Below are 20,379 nucleotides of genomic sequence, written 5' to 3'. Positions count from 1 at the left end.
GCCGTGTCTCAAGAAATGAGAGTTGAAAATAAATTCTGTTATTTACCACACACACACACATTCCAGTAATGGAAATATTTACCTATGAACATTAGATAACCACTAACATCTCAAGCTGGAATTCATTTGTTGGAAAAGCTTCACCAACGTAAACAGCAATAACCAAAATGTTGCATTTGCTCCATCAACTTTGCATTTCCATGCCATTCAATTTGACCACAATCTATACTGACCAATAATTGGTTATTTGGAGAAGCCACAGTTCCAGAAACAAATTCATTCAATTTACTTAACAATTCTCAGTATTTCTTTTCTTTCCATACTTACTCAAATGGTAAAATTAGATCTTGCACTCAAAACTGTCGAAAGCATTCTGAACACATTGCTGTTTATGGTGAAATTAATTGTGCTTCTGTAATTCCTTGTATTCATTGCATACTTAAAAAAAAGGGGGGGGGGGAGAGAGGAAGAGGGGGGGGGAGGGTAGAGGGGGGGGAGGGGGGAGAGAGAGAGGCAGGGCTGCCAACTCCCATTCATTGAGCGTGAGAATCACGCATTTCACCAAATTCTCATGCTGATCACAAATTTCTCTCGCTCCGTTGTAAGAAATTCTGTGATCAACGAAAATTTCAAAACTCATATCAACTGCATGGGCCGCGGGTGTTGGAACCAGAAGCAGCGGCGGGGACAGATGCGGACAGGGAGCGGGGCTGACGAGTGTTTGCAGGACTGGTGAGTCGTTCACTGCAGCTCCGGCCATGGAGCAGCTTCAGTGCAAGAGTCCCGGGCCGTCGGAGGCGTCGAAGCGTTGCGCCGCTGCCGTGAGTCTGTGCCGAATTCGCCCAGGTGACCGGCATGGATCAGGCTGCGGCTCGGTGCATCCTGGAGGACAACCAGTGGCTGCTGGAAGTAAGTACCAAGCACTGGGTAGATACGGTGGAAGATAGTGGACTTCAAATGGGGGTAGTTGGTGAATGCATCCTGCTTGCCTGCTAGATTATCACTTACTGTAACGGCAGGAAAAATGTTCCCGATGTTGGGGGCATTCAGAACCATGGGTCACAGTTTAAGAATAAAGGGGGGGGCAGTTAGGACTGAGATGAGAACAAACTTTCTTCATGCAGAGAGTTGTGAATCTGTGGAATTCTCTGCCACAGAAGGCAGTGCAGGCCAATTCACTGGATGTTTTCAAGAGAGAGTTACATTTAGTTCTTGGGGCTAACGACATCAAGGGATATGGGGAAAAAACAGGAAAGAGGTACTGATTTTAGATGAATAGCCATGATCATATTGAATGGCAGTGCTGGCTCGAAGGGCCGATGGCCTATTCCTGCACCTATTTTCTATGTTTCTATGCTTGAGTATATGGCAATAAAACTCGATCACTTGATTTTGAAGCATTCATGCATGGTGGAGGTATAATGTAGTCATAGAGTGATACAGTGTGAAAACAGGCCCTTCGGCGCAACTTGCCCACACCCGCCAACATGTCCCAGCTACACTACCTGCTTTTGGTCCATACCTCCAAACCTGTCCTATCCATGTATCAGTCTAACTTTTTCTTAAATGTTGGGATGGTCCCTGCCTCAACTACCTCCTGTGGCAGCTTGTTCCATACACCTATCACCCTTTGTGTGGATAAAGTTACCCCTTAAAAAGTTACCTCTTAAAAATACTTCATACAAAAAAATATTGAAATTATACTTCTACAGTGCACTAAAACAGGATTTTAATACATCAAATTTCAAAAAGTTTCTACCCTGGGAGGGGGGGACCCCTTCTTCCACACCCTCTCCGCACTCGGTTGCTCCACTCCCTCACCGGGTACCCTCAAGGCCAGTGATCAGTGATCGCACAGCCTCCCCCCTTTCAAAAATGCTCCAATCCAATTTAAAGCATATATATTGCATTCAAGTGCAAGTTAAAAGACTCACTGCAGTATGCACCATATTGCACAATTTCACGCTGAAAAATGCAAATGTTCCGTACCAATGGGAGAGGGACACCCTACCCCCCCCCCCCCCCCCCCCCCCCCCCACCCTGTCGCTATGCTCCCTCGGGCTTGGTCTTTCGCAATTTCTCACTCCCAACTCTCGCCCAATGTTGGCAGCCCTGTTATCATGAGAATGTATATAAATGGTACAAGTTAACGGAAAGTCAGAAATGTCTACATTACAATCAATAGTTCATTTATACTCACCATTATTTTTTAGCTTACTCATTAATAAAGAAAACAAAAAAAACAGCAAAGACATCCTAAATAAACATTGTTCATAAAAATCTCTTTCCGAATGCAAATGATAACACTTACTTTGATGACTGGCGACCTCTTTCCCAAGTTGGCATAGGTGGAGAGCAGAGGAGGGAGACTACAGGGAGTGGAGGTCCTCTACATCAGCTGATAAAATCAGATAGAGGCTGAGGGAGAGTCAGCAGTTAAAGCAGTGGCAGGCATTGCACGCGACTACACTAAGGCATAGATTTGAGCACGCTATTTTAAAAATAAGAGCACGTAAATTAGGCTTTGGTATTAAACTAGCCTGTTATTCCAAAAAATGTGTAAATCAAACACATGCAAAATGTAAGACGGCTGTATAAGATAAATTGTGATCAAGTTTAAATACTAAGCATGGTTATTAATACCATTCATAAAAATATTTTATCAATGTAACTTTAGTGCATAGAGAACAGCAGCATACAAACTGAATTTGTTTAAATCAAGAGAATCTCAAAATTATTTGTACTTTAACCAGAATAAATAAAATAAATTAAGCATAATAATTGCAAAAAAACATAATCACCCCAAATGCAAAAATGAACACTTCGAGGCATCCACTGCTATGCAGACTTTCTCATGGTGCAAGGGTCAAATATGATAGATATTCTATGATTTTGTTTGTTTTAATGAGCAGGCAGCTTCACTTCTAGGAACTGAAAGTTCCAATTGTCTACACAAAGTGAAAGGTGTGAGAGGTGTTGGTGGGTATTATGGGCAGATGGTTGTGCTAGTGCAATATTAGAATGCATAGTTCAAGTTTCCAAGTACAGTCTATCAAGGATTCCATTATTGATACCCAAAATTAAAACTGTATGCCGTTAACTAGCATCCCCAGGAGTTTAAATAATAAATAGTTGGCACCACCATTAGCGCGGCACAATGGCTCAGTAGTAGAGTTGCTGCCTTGCAGCGCCAGAGACCAGGGTTCAATCCTGACTATGGGTGCTATCTGCACAGAGTTTGTACATTCTCCCTGTGACCGCCTGCTCCAGTTTCCTCCCACAACCCAAAGACGTGCTGGCTTGTAGGTTAATTGGCTTCTGCAAAGTGCCCATAGTGTGTAGGATATGGGTGATTGTTGGTCGACTCTGTTTCAGTTGGCTAAAGTTTCCACGCTGTATCTCCAAACTAAACTAAAGTCAGCTGAGGCAAGGACAAAATAAATTTTCACAGAAATGCTTTTACAATAAAAAGTGTAATAAAACCTACAGCTGCCTCCAATGATATTCATAAATTAGCCTATTTGCCAATAACATTTAAATCCACAGGGAGGAGAGATGTAATATTTTCAAAGAATAAGAAATACATTATATTGGAAGTGAAAGCCAGCATTTACAAATGTGTTGAATTTTATTTATACTTCATTGGTGAAATGCATTTTATATCTTTACAGCACTTGGACGAAAATGTCCATTGCTACTTCCCCAACAATCCAAAAATTTACCAAGTAACAGGCAAGTTTCTTGACAACACAAAAGAGAAATCCCCATTAACCCCCACAATAGATTAAGTTGTGCAACCTTTACAAAGTATATAATGCAACCAAGGTAGAGGGGATGAAGTAGGCCTTAACTGCACTTAGAAAATCAAATGACCCCAAATCACTTCCTGCTCCAGCAGTTGGACCACAACTTCCAGAAGAACCTCCATTTTCATCGGCAGCAAAACATCTCCACCATGGTGCAGTAACAGGGATTGTAGATTCAGTTCTGTTCCTTGCTTATTTTTCCTCTTCCTAGAAAATGTTAACATGTTTTCAATAACACATTTTTAAATAACTTGCACCTTACCACACTCACCCCACACACAATTTTTTGACCTTGCTCCAGTGGCTGAACTGTGCCTTATTGTAATTCTCTCCACTGACATGCTCCAAGACAATAGCCAAATGCCACAAAAGTAATGGCATGGATGAATCTTGGCTAATTTAATTACACATGCAAGATTATAAAAACAAGCAATTTGATAACGATTCTTCACATTATTAATCTACTCAAGTGTGAACAATATTATTGCTTTTTTGAATCCCAGTTATTTAACTCCAGGTTTGGAATTTCGAATTATATTCCAATTATAATATGTTACTATTCATACAAGATTGCCCTCATTCCTAAATAAATAATGCCTGCCAATCTATGGAATAGCTAATTATAAAAATGGAAAACTACAGAATGAATATAACATTTCATCAACATGTCTCCAGTTACAAGTATAATAGCTTGGATGTGATTGCGTCACACTCATCATTATTTAAGAAACTTATAAATAGTTGTCAAGTACCAATGATTAATTTTCCCAAAGGACAGCCTGGTATTTTGTTACATTAAATGCAAACACAAGACCAAAAATATGAGAATCATCCCGCCCAGCTAGATGCAGGTCTGGCATGTGCAATTTATCTCAATCTTGAGATTTTTAGGATTACTGAGCTCGTTAAACAGGCAAAATTACATCAGAAATGGTTGCTTGCAGGACTTTCCTCTATGCACATTTGCTGCCACATTGCCTTATATTCCAAATAACTTTCTAATTTGTAACCAAATACCCAACTCCGATTTTAGGCTCATTTCTAGATAGGGTTGGAAACAAATGTAATGAGAGAGTTACAGCATGGAAATGGGTCCTTTGGCCCACTACATCCACACCAACTACCAAACACACAATTTTATACTCAACTACCCAAACCCATTTTATTGTTCCCACACTCCATTCAAGGTTTATGCAACTTTCATTCTAAATCAAACCTCGAAAGTATTTAATCTAAAAAATCTCCACTGCCTTGCTTCCAAGGCTAATATATTCTAATGTACATTGCTCAGAATGGTACTCTGCACTCCAGATGTATCTAACCAAAATCATTAAGTAGTTATCAAAAGCAACCAAAATGTTAAGATTAATCTTGATTGGAAATTTTGCTCTAGAATGGTGTTTGGCAGATGGGATGAACACCATATTTTGCTATTTTCTTGCAAAGGATGCAATGACCTTTGTTCTAATGACCATAACAGAATAAAGGTAGGAATGATGGAATGTTTGTTCAATGTTTGTGGAAATAAAAATCAAATATTTAATTAGATCATTAGGACATACATCTGTAGGATCTACAGACAATAGATATTTGGAATGTAATCTCATAACATTATAGAAGCAGATACAATAGCAACATTTATGGGGGCATTTAGAACAGCATGGAATAGAGCGATATAGACCACGTGCAGGTAGAAGGGATTAGTTAGATTGGCGTCATGGTCTGTGCAGACATGGGCCAAAGTGCCATACTGTTCTATGTGCATAGTTTTGTGAAAGCAGCAGGTTAAGATAGAAACATAGAAAATAGGTGCTGGAGTAGGCCCTTCGAGCCTGCACCGCCATTCAATATGATCATGGCTGATCATCCAACTCAGTATCCTGTACCTGCCTTCTCTCCACACCCCCTGATCCCTTTAGCCACAAGGGCCACATCTAACTCCCTCTTAAATATAGCCAATGAACTGGCCTCAACTACTTTCTGTGGCAGAGAATTCCACAGATTCACCACTGTGTGGGGAAAAAAAAAGTTCTCATCTCGGTCCTAAAAGACTTCCCCCTTATCCTTAAACTGTGACTCCTTGTTCTGGACTTCCCAAACATCGGGAACAATCTTTCTGCATCTAACCTGTCCAACCCCTTAAGAATTTTGTAAAGATAGAGTGCTGTATGTAAAACTATTACACCTTTATTGTTAATAGTTATGAAGCCTAACAAAAACAAAATTAATGTAAAATGGTAATTGTTATCATCCTTATAATCAAGTTTAGTAAACCAATTTTTTTATTTAATCAGTTCAAATTACATACCTGTAGATACTGAAGGTTGTCCCTGGAGATGGCTTCCATCAGCTCATTGCTTAATCCTACTTCGCCATACAGTCCCATATCAGCTGAAACAGGTTCACCATCAGGGCAAGGCTGTCTTGTTAATCGCTGTCTGTAGAATAATACATATGCAGTGTCTTTGGGAAAGTAATTTGTAACATTGCTGATGGATTCGAATGAGGAAAATGAAACCCTGGTGTCATTGTACAAATACCATCGGTCATCATCTCCACCTTCGGCATTCCAAATTTCATTTAGACCAATTACAGAGTTAGCATCCACACAGTCGCTGGCATAGCAATAGTAATGTCCACTTTCGGAAGATATGCCAGAGTGCACCACTATAGAACAGAGGTCATAAATAATTGACAAATATGTAGTATCTGCAAAAGGTTGCCAGCTTCCTAATTTGCATCTTTGATTTTTAGCACGGATTTTGTATTCATCCTTTGAGTTAACTCTAATGGGTAGTTTAAGGACTAAAGGAACTGATACATTATCTAAAATTTTTTGGTGCTTCATAGTTACGAGATCAAAGGAGAATCGTAATAAAGTCAAGATAAGGTAGTGCGGATTCCCAGTTAATTCCACAACTTTTTCTGCTTCTTGTAAAGAGGTACATTTATTGCAGTAATATCTATTATCACCTGATAACATTTCTGGTGAAAGAAAGTAGTTAATAAGGTCAGACACGGATTTACAACGTGATGAGCCAGATGCTTTCTCCACACAATCAACTGCAAAATCATTCTTTGGCATGGAATTAAAAGGACAAAAGTAATCATTTTTTGTTACTCCAGTTAGTGAAGGCCCGTCCTTCTTTGTTGTTCCATGGGAACCTATTATTTCAAACGGTACCATTCTTAATGAAGGCTCTCTATATATTGTTTGTGTCTGTTTATTTGGAGATTTAGCAATCATGTCCTTTTGCTTAAATTGAGATGCCACGTTATCTGCACCAGTAATCTTCACTGAGTGATCACACCTTTGTAGAACCTTATTAGGTGGCGGAAATGCTAGACATAGATCTGTAAAAGCTTCTTCACAGAAGGAAACATTACAACAACAACGACAAAGGATCCTAGTCACCATCTTCCCTCCAAACATTCTTTCTATTAATGTTTTCCCTGGATCTCCACAATCCATCCGAGTTTCACTGTATGAATGTCTCTGTCCATGTGTAATTCGTTTACTAGTCTTCTCTTCTTCATGTAGTCTTAAAAATAAAATGAAACATTTACAGCTATAAAAAAAGCTTGACCATTTCATCAATTCATTTAACCTTCAGGTTAAGAACCAAAACCTTGTTGTAGACAAGTTATTTATTACAAATCATGGCATATATACTGACAGTGATGATCAGTTATTAATTAGCTTTAGTGACAAGCTAACAGCAGACAGACAAACATTTCTATCCAAAAACAGCAGTCAAAATAACATTTAAAATAAATTATAGCTTTGGTGAAATAGATGACATTAATTTTACGGCTATTATTACTTGAAAATTTCATCCACTTGCTGTGATAAAATGTAGCCATCAAAGTACAGAGTTTAATAATCCTATGTCTTATTAAAGTAAAATAGATATATCTGCTGTAAAGTGACACTGGTATGTTATCCATTCAAACAGTAAAGAACATTTTTGGAAGCAAATGCAAAATAAAAGTTTTAGCAGGACAAAATTCTCTGTCATTGGCACAATGATAATATCTTCCTGATGTTTTCTACTCATTTCATAGACTAACTTTTGACCTAGAACATGAGATCCATTTTCTGCAGTCAACCAACCACTTCTCTCACATCCTCAACATTTCCTTTCATTTGAACATTTCTTCTTTCCTAAAAGAAGCAAGGCCTTGAAAAGTCTACCTATAGATGGGTGTCTGCTAAGTGGCCTGTAGCAGGAAACTGCAGGCAAATTATTACATAGGAAGTATCAGCAGCCTTAGATGCTCATTTATAATTAGAAGTTATAAAGTACATGCCTTCTTAAGCAAGGAAACCAACATTGTATGTAGTACTTCAGGGGTGGTTTCACAAGGGATATGTGGGGAAAGGGTTGTTTGAGAGAAAAATCATTGTAATCTTTTTTTTTTTTTTTTTTAATGGTTATCATGGATTGACAGTGTAAATCAGACAAAGAAATGAAAATTATTAAAATTAAACTAAGTCTTCAACTAACCTGTTCAAAAGATATCTTAAATATTCTGAACAGTCCTGTTGTGCTCCTTCGTTAAACCATGGAGGAGATGAAGCTTTCAAGAAGCTACTGGGAGAGATGGCTGGTCTCTACAAAAGCAAACCAGAAAAAAACCCATGACGATTTCAACAAAATCTAAAAGGAGGTTCATTAGCCAATTCCTATTGTTAGGAATATGCATTACTTTACATTTACACTCCATTCAGTCATTAAGTCTCTAGAACATAAACTAAGCAAAGAGTGAGAAGTAGCCAAAAAAATATTCCTCCCTTTCATCAATAAACCATATACACATGCAAAAGCAAATAGACCAAAACCTTATATATATTTTAGTGAAGCTGATCAGTTAATACAGAGTTGGATGATCAGCCATGATCATATTGAATGGCGGTGCAGGCTGGAAGGGCCGAATGGCCTACTCCTGCACCTATTTTCTATGTTACTACACAGTTACGTCAACCGCTCAGCACTGTCAATCTGTTTAGTGTTACAGCTCTGATCAGATGTGACAAATTATTTTTTGTTGGTTGACAACCACGCAACATTTATGATTTATTTGACAATGCAGATGTAAAATTATTGAATTTATCAAAGGATTTCAAATTAATGACATCGTGGGCAACTTTACCTTTAAATTTATGACCGCTAATGCAGATGATTTTCTGGAAATAAAAGGAATTCATTAAGTGTACACAAGAACTCCTCTCCTTCAAAAGCATGCCCACTGAGAACTACTTCAAGTGCAGGTAGACAAAAGTGCTGGAGAAACTCAACAGGTGCGGCAGCATCTATGGAGCGAAGGAAATAGGCAATGTTTCGGGCAGAAACCCTTCTTCAGGCTGATGTGGGGTGGGGGTGGAGGGAAGGAGATAATAAGGGCTACCAGAAATTGGAGAAGTCAATGTTCATGCCGCTGGAGTGTAAACTGCCCAAGCGGAATATGAGGTGCTCCTCCAATTTCTGGTGGTGCTCACTCTGGCCATTGAGGAGGCCCAGGACAGAAAGGTTGGGTTCGGAAAGGGAGGGGGAGTTGAGGTGCTGAGTCACCGGGAGATCAGATTGGTTATTGCGGACCGAGCGGAGATGTTCAGCGAAACAATCGCCGAGCCTACGCTTGGTCTCACCGATGTAGATAAACTGACATCTAGAGCAGCGGATGTAATAAATGAGGTTGGAGGAGGTGCAGGTGAACCTCTGTCACACCTGGAACAACTGCTTGGGTCCTTGAATGGAGTCAAGAGGAGAGGTAAAGCGACAAGTGTAGCATCTCTTGCGGTTACAAGGGAAAGTGCCCGAGGAGGGGGTGGTGCGGGAAGGATTGACCAGGGAGTTATGGAGTGAGCGGTCTTTGCGGAAAGCAGAGAGGGGGGGAGATGGGAAGATGTGGCGAGTGGTGGAGTCACGTTGGAGGTGGCAAAAATGACGGAGGACTATTTGTTGTATGTGCAGGGATCAGCCTGCTTTCTGCAGGCTGACAAATAGATTAACACTAAGTAAGTACGTTTATTGGCCAAGTATTCAAATACAAAGAAATTTGCCTTGGTGCTCCGCCCACAAGTAACAACGCGACATACAGTGACAGTTACGAATGACTCAGAAAACACTAAACATTAATAATAATAAAACATTTATGATAAAACACATTGATCAAGCATGTGAACCAACAAAATACCAGATCAAAGGGAGGCTACAGATTTTTGGCTGTTGAGTAGAGCAACTACTAATGGATAAGCACAGGGGCAAAGGTAGCAATCAATAAGTGGATACAGGCAGGGAGAGGTAGATTGGTCGTTAAGCATCGGGTGGGGGCGGGAGGGGTGGAGATAGCAGAGGCTATAGGAGATAGCAGAGAGTTGTGAATTTGTGGAATTCCCTGCCACACAGGGCAGCGGAGGCCAAATCACTGGATGGATTTAAGAGAGGGTTAGATAGGGCTATAGGGGCTGGTGGAATCAAGGGGAGAAGGCAGGCACGCGTTATTGATTGGAGACGATCAGCATTGATCACAATGAATGGTGGAGCTGGCTCGAAGGGCCAAATGGCCTCCTCCTGCACCTATTTTCTATGTTTCTAGGCCTGGAGGTGATAAGTGCAAAACAAAAAGAAAGCAGATTATGTAAACTGATAGAAAAGGATAGAGAACAATGGAACCAAATAACCAGGGCAGAGTGTGGAGGTTATTTGAAATTGGAGAGTTCAATGTTTCACCCTGACCTATCTGCCAATCAACACTGCCTCACCTATATTCACCTAATGCTTGCCAGCTCTTGCCCTAACCCCTCTTCCCTCACACTGCCCATTTCACCTCTACTCTTTCAATCCAGATGAAGAATCTTATCCAACATGTCCATCGGAGGCCCATTTCCTCCATAGACGCTGCCTGGCCTGCTGAGTTTTTCTCCAGCAGCTCTCCTTCCTGCAAAATATGAAGTAGCTTGGCCCAGATAGAAGCTATCTGAAAATGACTTCTCATTCTGAATTGCCTGTGGCAGCAATTCCACAATTTTAGGATAATCTCTAGCACAGATTTACACAAGGATCCCAAGTTGACTCAGCAGTCAGATTCCTAAATTAAATCCGTTGAAGAGAAATAAAAATGTCCTTATTACATCTGCTACCTGCTGGCAGTTTCCCACCTCCACTCTTCCTAGCTTCCCCATATCACCTTATAGCTTTGAGGCCAAAGTTTTCCCTCTAACATTAGCTCAACCAGGAATAACCTTTTACAGCCTTTCACCAATTGTGAAAGTGCAGCAGTAGAGACAGGCAAACAAAAGGGGAAAGACAGTAGGTTATTAGCAATCTCCCTGATGAAAGATGCAATATTTGTATCTTGATACAAATACTTGTACCTGATAAAAGATACAACAGTGGCGCAGTGGTAGAGTTGCTGCCTTACAGCAACAGAGAGCCAGGTTCAATCCCGACTATGGGTGCTGTCTGTACAGAGTTTGTACGTTCTCCCTGTGACTGCGTGAATTTTACCCGGGTGCTCCAGTTTACTCCCACACTCCAAAGAGGTTAATTAGCTTCGGTAAAAATTGTCCCTAGTGTGTAGGTTAATGCTAGTGTATGGGGATCACGGTGGGCCGAAGGGCGTTTTTCCACACTATCTCTAAACTAATTTCCACATGTAGATCTTTGCAACCCATTGCATCAAGAGATTTTGCGCTTGATTTACAAATGTACCTATAATTGTGGCTAATTAAATACTGTTGCTTGATCAGTCTTGGTGTACCATCCTTCATGCAGCACCAATTTAACTATTGCATGTACGCCACAAAAATCTTCAAGCACACTCAGCCAGATTAATGGCATATCCCAAACCTCATCCATTATACATTGATTTCCAAATATACGTTTGGCGATTTTAAATCTTTCAGTTAAGAATCTACTCAACAATTGGCCATCTACATCTCTCTGGGGGTAGAATATTGGAAAAAGGACTAAGTAAAATGTTTCCTTCTATAACTAAACCTTTATACTAACACTATATAGTGCTACATCTGTAACCTAAGAAATCAGATTTCTAGTATCTACCTCTTCAATCCCTCAAAATCTTGTAGGTTTCCATGAAATCACCTAGTAAAATACAAGCTTTAACTCGAGACATAGGACAAACCCCTCACTCCATCTCCCAATACCCTAAGAATTACTCAATGAATCTATGCTGCAAGAATATCCATTCTTGAGTATAGAGAGCACAGCTGCACAGTTCTTCAGGTCTCAAATATTTATATTTGAACACTACTTTCTTATTTTTGTACTTCGGCACAAGCAATGAAGATTAACATACAATCTGAACATCCTGTACTTTCTGATTTCACTAGCTCAGCCAGATCCCTTTGTATATCATTTATTACAACAATACAAAGTTTGCAACCGATTACAAAACATCATTCTTCTGTCATAGTATATTTCAATATGATTGCACATCTTTACCGACAAAAGAACATTTATATATTTTTTCCTAATCTATAATCTAATCTATAAGCATAGATTTCCTAGCAAATTAAATGAAGCGTTTTAATGTCCCTACACAACCAATTTACAAATCCCGTATAATTTCTGAATTCCAGTGTATTTCAATATATAGTTCACACTATTCTGGATGCAATATGTAGCATACATTGCCTTTTGAAATCATAAACTACATAAATTGTAAAGCTCCTGAAGTTAAAACAGAAAAAAGTGGTCAAGCAAAATAGAAAATATACCTGACTATGTTCCAGGAAAGCAAATAGCCATTGAAGTTTCATCATTAGTGATTGTGAATCACCATCCTTGAGAAGCATTACAGCATGCCTGAAGCTAAAAAGGGACCACAAAATGTTGCTTAGATTTACAACAGTAGGCTCACAATAATGGTCTATGAACCAGATCTTCATAGCTCCAAGTCATCATTTAACAGAGAACCACATTTCTCAGCAAAAGATACACTCAGGACCAAATAAAATCAAAGAGATATCTGTAGACGAAATGTTCATCTCAAATTTGGCAAGCAGAATACAAAATAAGCATCTGAACATTGTTTCCTAACATCTCTCTCCTAACTCAAATTTATTTCTTGTGATACTAGTAAAAGTTCACCCCACAAGCTCGTGTTGAATTAGTTACTTTGCTTGAATATTTGATCATCATTTCTTCACCAAATTGAAAACAAAAAGTTACTAACTATTAATCAATAAAAAATTTAATTGACCAGATAATCCTGTGCAAAAACTGCAAGATTTCCCATCGAATGAAGCTCTGGGCTGCAACTATGCCATGGCATTTGACAAGATGAAGACGCAAGACAAATAAAGTTTTATATAGAACGTTTCCCCAGCACTGCAACAATGCACAATACCACTGAATGATGAAATGCAAAGTTCCTTCATTTAGACAGATAATTTTCCAACATTGCACCAAAGACTTGTGCCCACTGCAGTAGTACATCCTAAACTAGAAAATAGCATGAAAATTGGTGAAGATGATCGGAAGCAATAATACAAAAATAGTGTTAAACAATGAGCCCTTTGATTTCCCCCCACCCTAGAATAAATAGGATTATGTGACAATTTAAAAATAAACGTACCTCAATCTTGTTTTATATTATATTAATCCACATGACTCTTCAAGTTAAAAAACACAACTTATAAATAAGTTGCACACATTATATAAATTCTGCCATTTAGGATGCCTGAATTCAATGTTACTCTAAAGTCTTTGATTGCCATTATTTTTCCTTGAATTCGATGCATCCCTGAAAGTAGCTGTTTTTGACAGAAGTCTTCAAATGTGAATTCACAGGCCATACCCAGAGCGCATCAAAAAGGCTGGGGAAAGAATTTCAAATCTTCGGACATCTGCCACTCAAGCTTATTTACCACTGATCGAGAAAGTTTCCAGTTCTCTACAGAATCATTTGATTGACTGCCTGACTACAATCTCAAGAAACATGAATGTGATCTTTCTCACTAATAAATCCAGTTTAAGAAAATGAGAATGGCCATTGACAGCAATGAGCTGCAGTTCACGGTCAAGATCATTTCAACTTCCAACTCAAGGGAATGGCAGGGGAAAGAGCAGCTTTTTTGGAAAGGTCAGAAAAAAGGATTTTAAAAACAGATCTGGCCTAAATTTCAGAAAAAAAGTTTAATGAGCAACATTCACCCATCATACATTACCAATCTAAGTACATTAGATACGTACTCAGAAGCCATGAAAAGGGCCTGAATGACACTGTTCATGTAACAGGTATTGCCAAGATTAGTTACTCCTGTTTTTCCTGTTTTCGATTTTGCAACAAGCTTTGGGTGCAACGGTTCCAGTTTATTTTCTTGCCATGTCCAGGCACTCTGGTTGAGCAATTGCATTATTTTTTCTTTGTTTGGAATGGGAAAATCCTGGAACAAGAAAAGCACAAATTCTGTCCAATAACAACATCAAGTAATAAAAGAACATTTGTTTTGTTCTGAATGTTACACCATCTATACCTATCTGGTGAAAAATAACATAGATCCTTACACCAATATTGAAAATAATTTACTCCAGGTAATTCATTAAAAAAAAGTTGATATCCGTCTTCACAGAGGTAGTTCCAGAGTTACGACAAGACGTTACTTTACCAAGACAATAGTAAATCTTTGGAAATCTTTACCAATATGGCCCGTGGAGGCTGGATTTTTTAAATCGCGATTTTTATATGTGATTCGGGATCCCATTGTGAATGAAAGCGGAAGAATTTAATTAAAACTGATTTTTTTTTTTGAAAATTGCAATATGTGAATGAGATTCAGGATCCCATTGTGACGTCATACATTGCTAATGAGCAGTGCAAATGGAAATGCGATTTTTGTAAAAGTGGTTTTTGTAAAATTTAAAATATGAATAACGTAAAAAATACCATCAATCTGAACAAAACTTGTCACAGCACATTACAGGACAATGGTAAGGTGGGCCAAAAATTGTACAGTTTTTGCGTAGTTTCGGGATCACATGCACACACATGCACACAAACGAACAAGATGAGAATTTTAGTAATATATAGATGAGGAAATTAAGGAATATCGGTGACGTGCGGTGAGGTCAATGGCTGGGGAGGCACTGGCTTCTACCCCATCCTAACTTAGTTGTGCGAGAGTGTGTGCGAGAGTGTGTGCGAGAGTGTGTGTTGTCTGTGCATGATGTGTCTGTGTGTGTGTGTGTGTGTGGGAGGAAAGGAGAGAAGGGAGGGAGGGAGAGAAGGGAGGAAGGAGAGAAGAGAGGGAAGTAGAGAAAGGAGGGAGGGAGGGAAGGGAAAAGAGAGAGAGGAAGGAGGGAAGGAGAGAAGGAAGGGAGGGAAGAAGGGAAGGAAAGAAGGGAGGGAGAGGGCCGGTGGCGAGAGTAGATTACTTAAGCGTGGGGCCCAATTGGAAGCTCTCAGCGGCCCAGAGCCTCGGAATCGGCCCCTACAAATCAACGAATCAACCTACCAGTCTGCGCCGCCGCTGCTGAAGCTAGCTAACATCGAGGGAGAGCGAGGCAGCGTCAATTACGCGAGCCTACATAATTGATGCTCGCTCTCCCTCCACTGGGCTCAAGACACGCCCCCTTGTGAGGCAGACATGATCGCTGCCTCCCCTGCTGCTTTGTCATTGCAGTTTTATGAGGAGACCAGCGAGCCTAAATTTAATATATTTATATGTGAAATAAGCTACCTGGACTGTGGAAGGCTAGGACATGTAATGAAGGGATGTACAAACATCACATTGGTGACATATATAGAGATAGTAACATGCACACGCTTATTGCCCGCTATCCATGCAGTTTCTGAGGGGTCGCACAATCAGAGGGGAAGCTCAGCTCGTCACTGCCTCACCTCCCTGTATTTGCAGCAGAGCTGCAAAAATTTGGCAATTTTGACCATAAAAAATGATTAGATTCGTATAATGACATTTATAACACAGATGAGTGGAAATATCTTTATATTTATTTTATTTTATTATTATTTTTCTTTACTTTTCTTCACAGCTATTTTCATTGGGAGTACGACAGCTGAGGCTCTGCCTCCCCTGACCGCACGTCCCTGAGGAATATGTAGTTAGTGCAGGTAAATATTGCCGATCCCTTCCTTCAATGTTAACCTTACTGGATGGTGCAGCAGACATGGAGAAAGAGCCAAATCCCACTTATTTTCGCCTGTTCTTATTTCCGCAAGAAAATCTAACAAATCCATAGAATCTTTCCCAATATCTTTTTATTTTCCCAATATCAATTTTCTTTGCACAGAAAATGGGTTATACAATTCTATAGATTGAATTAGTTTTGTGAAGGACAAGAGATCAATAATTAAGAGGTATAGAATTGGTGCACAAAAGAAAAGGAGCGTTTAAAATAAAAATGGGCAAAGAGGACAAACATAAATGTAAAAGGAAATATTAAACAACTATTATTAGATTAGCATTTTGAGATGTTGCAATTGGTTAAGTCTAAATGATGTGCCATTAAAGTGTATAGTTGCCTTTACTTAACCCCAGCTTTTCTGTATCTGGGTATACTTTGAGCCACATAATTAACTTTTGGGCAAGGTAGGGCAAAATAATGGTACTTATTGTACTGTTCCATTTTAACCAGTTGTGGGAGATTTACAGGTAACTGAAGTAAACTTTTACTTTTAAGAAAAGTGGCCTACAAATCACACAAAATGTAACAAAAATATTAAATTATCTCTTCAGATTCATTTTACAACCCAAGTATTTTAAGCATTCTCTGCTGTCTGCTATCTATCCCAATCAATTTTTTAAAGAGATCAATGAACATTCTAAGAGAGAATCAGAAGCCAAAGCGATGTGAATCCTTATCACCCACTCTAATGCAACAGTTAAAATTTTCACTGTTAATAGTCCTTATGTCAAGCAAATGGGCTAGTTCAAGAAAATAATTAGGCTCTCTTAGAAAAATGAGTTAAACCCAAGGCCTTAAATCATGTAGCCTACAAGGTCTCTGACCATGCAGCTACCGAGCACAGTGATAGACGAGCTCATTTTCCTTTGGAGACAACCCAGATTAGCTCTGAGCATGCTGTAATGAATTATCCTTTTTGATATTTCAGAGGATAGATAGTTTTAAGAATATAGCTGGCTGTTTGTAAATCATGCAAACACACATTTAATAAGTGCAAGCTGTGAGCAAAATCAGACTTCTAGGACTAGAATCCGGAATGGTGTCTGGAGCCTCAAATTCCGAGTTGCTGTTGTAAGCCAAAGCCTCCGATGGGCAGAAGAGGGCAAGAAATGTTAGATTATTGATATGATTTTGTGTGCTTTTTTTAAACTTTACATTGAAGTGATCATTCTCCATCATTGATCAAGATCCTTGAAACATGCCTGTATTATTACACCCACTAGCGTGCAATGCAATTGGAACCTTTTCTAACCAAGTAGCAATCCTAACTCCTGGTACAGTGGGGGGAAAAAGTGGCATGGAGAGGAATATGGATAATTACAGAAAATCCTATTGTCTTGAAATTAGATGACACAAGGCCATGCTTTCCTGAACCAACCATGCAATCAAAGGCAAAATTCCTTTGCTTTTAAGTCCACAATTATCTTCTTTTCTGCGTCCAATTCATTAATGTATACATTAGAATTGTTGACATTCCACACGTGCAGAATTGTGTCCATGATAGGCAATTAATGCCTCAAACGTTTCAGGCAATTTTGTCCACGTGCTTATGGCCAGAATCATCTACAAACCACTCGTGCAAACATTTAGAACACAAAGCCTACTTTAGTATTGAAAGGGATGCTACTCAAATATGTCCCAGTCTATGGTATCAAATATTGAGAATATCTTATCTTGGACATTCTTTGTTTTTACGGGTCTCTTCCTCAAAACACATCCTTCACCGTAACTGGCAATCCTCAGATTAACCCCACCCTCAACCACTGATGTGTCAACCCAATCACAGATCTTACTTTATATTGTACGTACATTTCTATACAACAAAATATTGATCAACATTACAGTGAAATGATTTAATTCTGATCACTTACCTTTAGTGCCTCTATGACAGGTTCATAGCGGTCAGGGAAGCCTGAAAAACGGAAGATCATGCAGTGTACTAATTCAGACAGTTGCTGTTGACAACTTATACCAGAGTTGGACCTTTCTTTAGAGAGTGACGCCATTAATTTGGGAATTTGAGGAACAAGCTGTGAAGTACAAGTAAAATAAATTACAACAAATAAAACTTTAATCTTTAAATACCCACATAGAATATTGGATTATCGCACATTTGTAATTTACTTTAGCACAACACAGAACACGTTCCCATAGTACACCTTCTAGCAACTAAAGCTTGTACCTTTCTAATAGATGAATTAATTATGTTAACAAATAAAGTAATTGATACAAATTTATGAACGAAATCTCCCCTAATTTGAAACAAACCAAAATGATCCACCTTGGTGTTTGGAAAATAATATTTATATTTGCTTTCCCAGATGCTAAGATGTCCATGTCCATTATCCACTTATATCTACACTTACAAGTGCAGACCTCCTATTTAAATGTACAAAATTAGCCAAAATGAAATTATCCAATATTATCCCCAGCAAAGTGCAGCAAGTCAAGGATAGTCACAAAAATTAAAAAACATGTGAGCCAATCCCAGTTTTTGGTGTAATCAGCAGGCATCACTAATGAGGGGTGGGGAGGGTTGTGACGAACTACCTTCATTCTGACCAGGAGCACCGTTGCTGCTGGTATTGCTAAAATAGACCAGCTATCCCAGTACAAGTCAATGTACTATATTTTCTACTTGAAGCAGGAAAAACTGAGCCTGTGGAATTTCTTAGCACACTGGCAAACATATCAAATGAGCGCACAGTGGCCAGAAAATGGACAATTTACATTACACATTAACAGGTTGTACTTTCACCAAGTTTTCAGGAAAGCATTTTTAGGTGAAAATGGTAGTCAGAACCTAGCAAATGAGAGTTGCTAATTCTACAATTAGCACAATTGCATTTTGTAATATCCTGTGCACAATAGAAATTTAATTTTATCATCTTGTAATAATAAAAAGCAATGAAAAATACAGGTAGCATTTTCCCAGATGTTCAGCCAGTTTTTAAATCTTCCTTTGATGGTGGCACCTTGTTTCTCAAAACAATGTTAAAAGAGATGTAGATCCAAGAAGCAAACTAAACATAGCAATTTATTTTTTCTTTGCATTCGGCAACTCAAATTGTCAACGTGAAGCCATTCCAGTTTCCATTAGTTTTGCCCCAACACTTCAAAAATTCTGCTTCAGGGATGAGAAATATTCAAACTAAACCACCATCTCTACAATCAAAAAATCACATCTACTCAAAATATAGATATAGACCACTACTGAACTCGACAAGCATTTCAAATTTGGTATTTCAAATTGTGCACAAAAGCAGTTGTGTGCAAAACATACACTTCCCAACAAGATGTGCAGTTTTACTTCCAGTTCTACAATTATCAAAGATAATGTTCATATGCTTGTCTAAAATTTTGAAAAATAAAAAAGTGACTGAATCTAAAGGTAAAAACTCCCATACCGCCTTCCAAGATCAACTTTAATAACACATACCAGATGGAAAGCATCCGGTGAATGTTGGAAACTTAACAGCATATATTTCAACACAGAAAGTGCACCTTGTCTTAGAATTGGGTAAAATAGCCTGGAGAACACCTGGAAGATAGATAATGCATCAGTAAGAGGATTTATGTAACACAAAAGATTCTACACAAGCCCACAAAACAAAACAAATTAGATAAAAGGTATAATCACTATTGTATTATATCAAAACAAGGCAACTATTTTAGTGTAAAAACATTGAATATTACATCAACAACTTTGTTTATCTGACCAAGTCAGTCGCTATCAAGCCAGTCGCTATGGTGTTGAACTTCAAATGCTGCTGGACCAGCAGTCATCCCAAAGAGTGTAAGCATCATTCTTTACCTACAAAGCACATATCCAGTCTATGACCTACTTCTGCAGTTACAGTGGTTGCTGTTAATGGCAAACTCCACACAACTTTTTTTTTTTTTTTAAACTGGTCTTTAAACAAAATAAGTTTAATTGATGACCTAAAATTTTAATAAGAAATAAACAAAAACACCATTTATATTAAAAACTCAAAATGTAAAGGCTGGTTTACTGCGCAACACATTCCCACATCAGGAATGTCACAGACCACATTGATAGTGTGGCGGGGACTGGCAGCCAAAAACTAGTCGGACACAAGAGTGTGCTCTAGACGTGTTTATTCTTCTGCATACAGCTCCCTACTCCTCAGCTGACATGGGCGTTGCCCGGCCTTAAATAACAACTCAGATAACCACCCCGTGACTCACGCCTGAATGGGAACAAAGGACTAACTGACCAGTCTTAACTAATTTTTCTTACTTATATAGAAACATAGAAAATAGGTGCAGGAGTTGGCCATTCAGCCATCGAGCCTGCACCGTCATTCAACATAATCATAGCTGATCATCCGAAATCAGTACCCCATATCCCTTAGCCGTAAAATGGTATGAATGCTAAC

The 20,379-nt window shown here is 38.9% G+C and overlaps 1 protein-coding gene across 1 annotated transcript in view; it reads right to left on the bottom strand.

Annotated features, from left to right (window-relative positions):
• Positions 1-3,267: 3,267 nt before the first annotated feature.
• Positions 3,268-20,379, bottom strand: part of LOC129698209 (ubiquitin carboxyl-terminal hydrolase 35-like) — a 32,041-nt gene continuing 14,929 nt past the window's right edge. Inside the window, exons 5-11 of the mRNA XM_055637175.1 lie at positions 19,419-19,520; positions 17,851-18,009; positions 14,027-14,220; positions 12,550-12,643; positions 8,315-8,421; positions 6,115-7,348; positions 3,268-4,013 (exon numbers count right to left, since the gene is read on the bottom strand). Coding sequence (XP_055493150.1) covers positions 3,999-4,013; positions 6,115-7,348; positions 8,315-8,421; positions 12,550-12,643; positions 14,027-14,220; positions 17,851-18,009; positions 19,419-19,520 — 1,905 coding nt within the window. The 3' untranslated portion in view covers positions 3,268-3,998. The remainder of the gene's footprint in view (positions 4,014-6,114; positions 7,349-8,314; positions 8,422-12,549; positions 12,644-14,026; positions 14,221-17,850; positions 18,010-19,418; positions 19,521-20,379) is intronic.

This window comes from Leucoraja erinacea, chromosome 6, assembly GCF_028641065.1.
Source record: "Leucoraja erinacea ecotype New England chromosome 6, Leri_hhj_1, whole genome shotgun sequence".
NCBI lineage: Eukaryota > Metazoa > Chordata > Chondrichthyes > Rajiformes > Rajidae > Leucoraja > Leucoraja erinaceus.
This window is presented reverse-complemented; position numbering and strand designations above follow the sequence as displayed.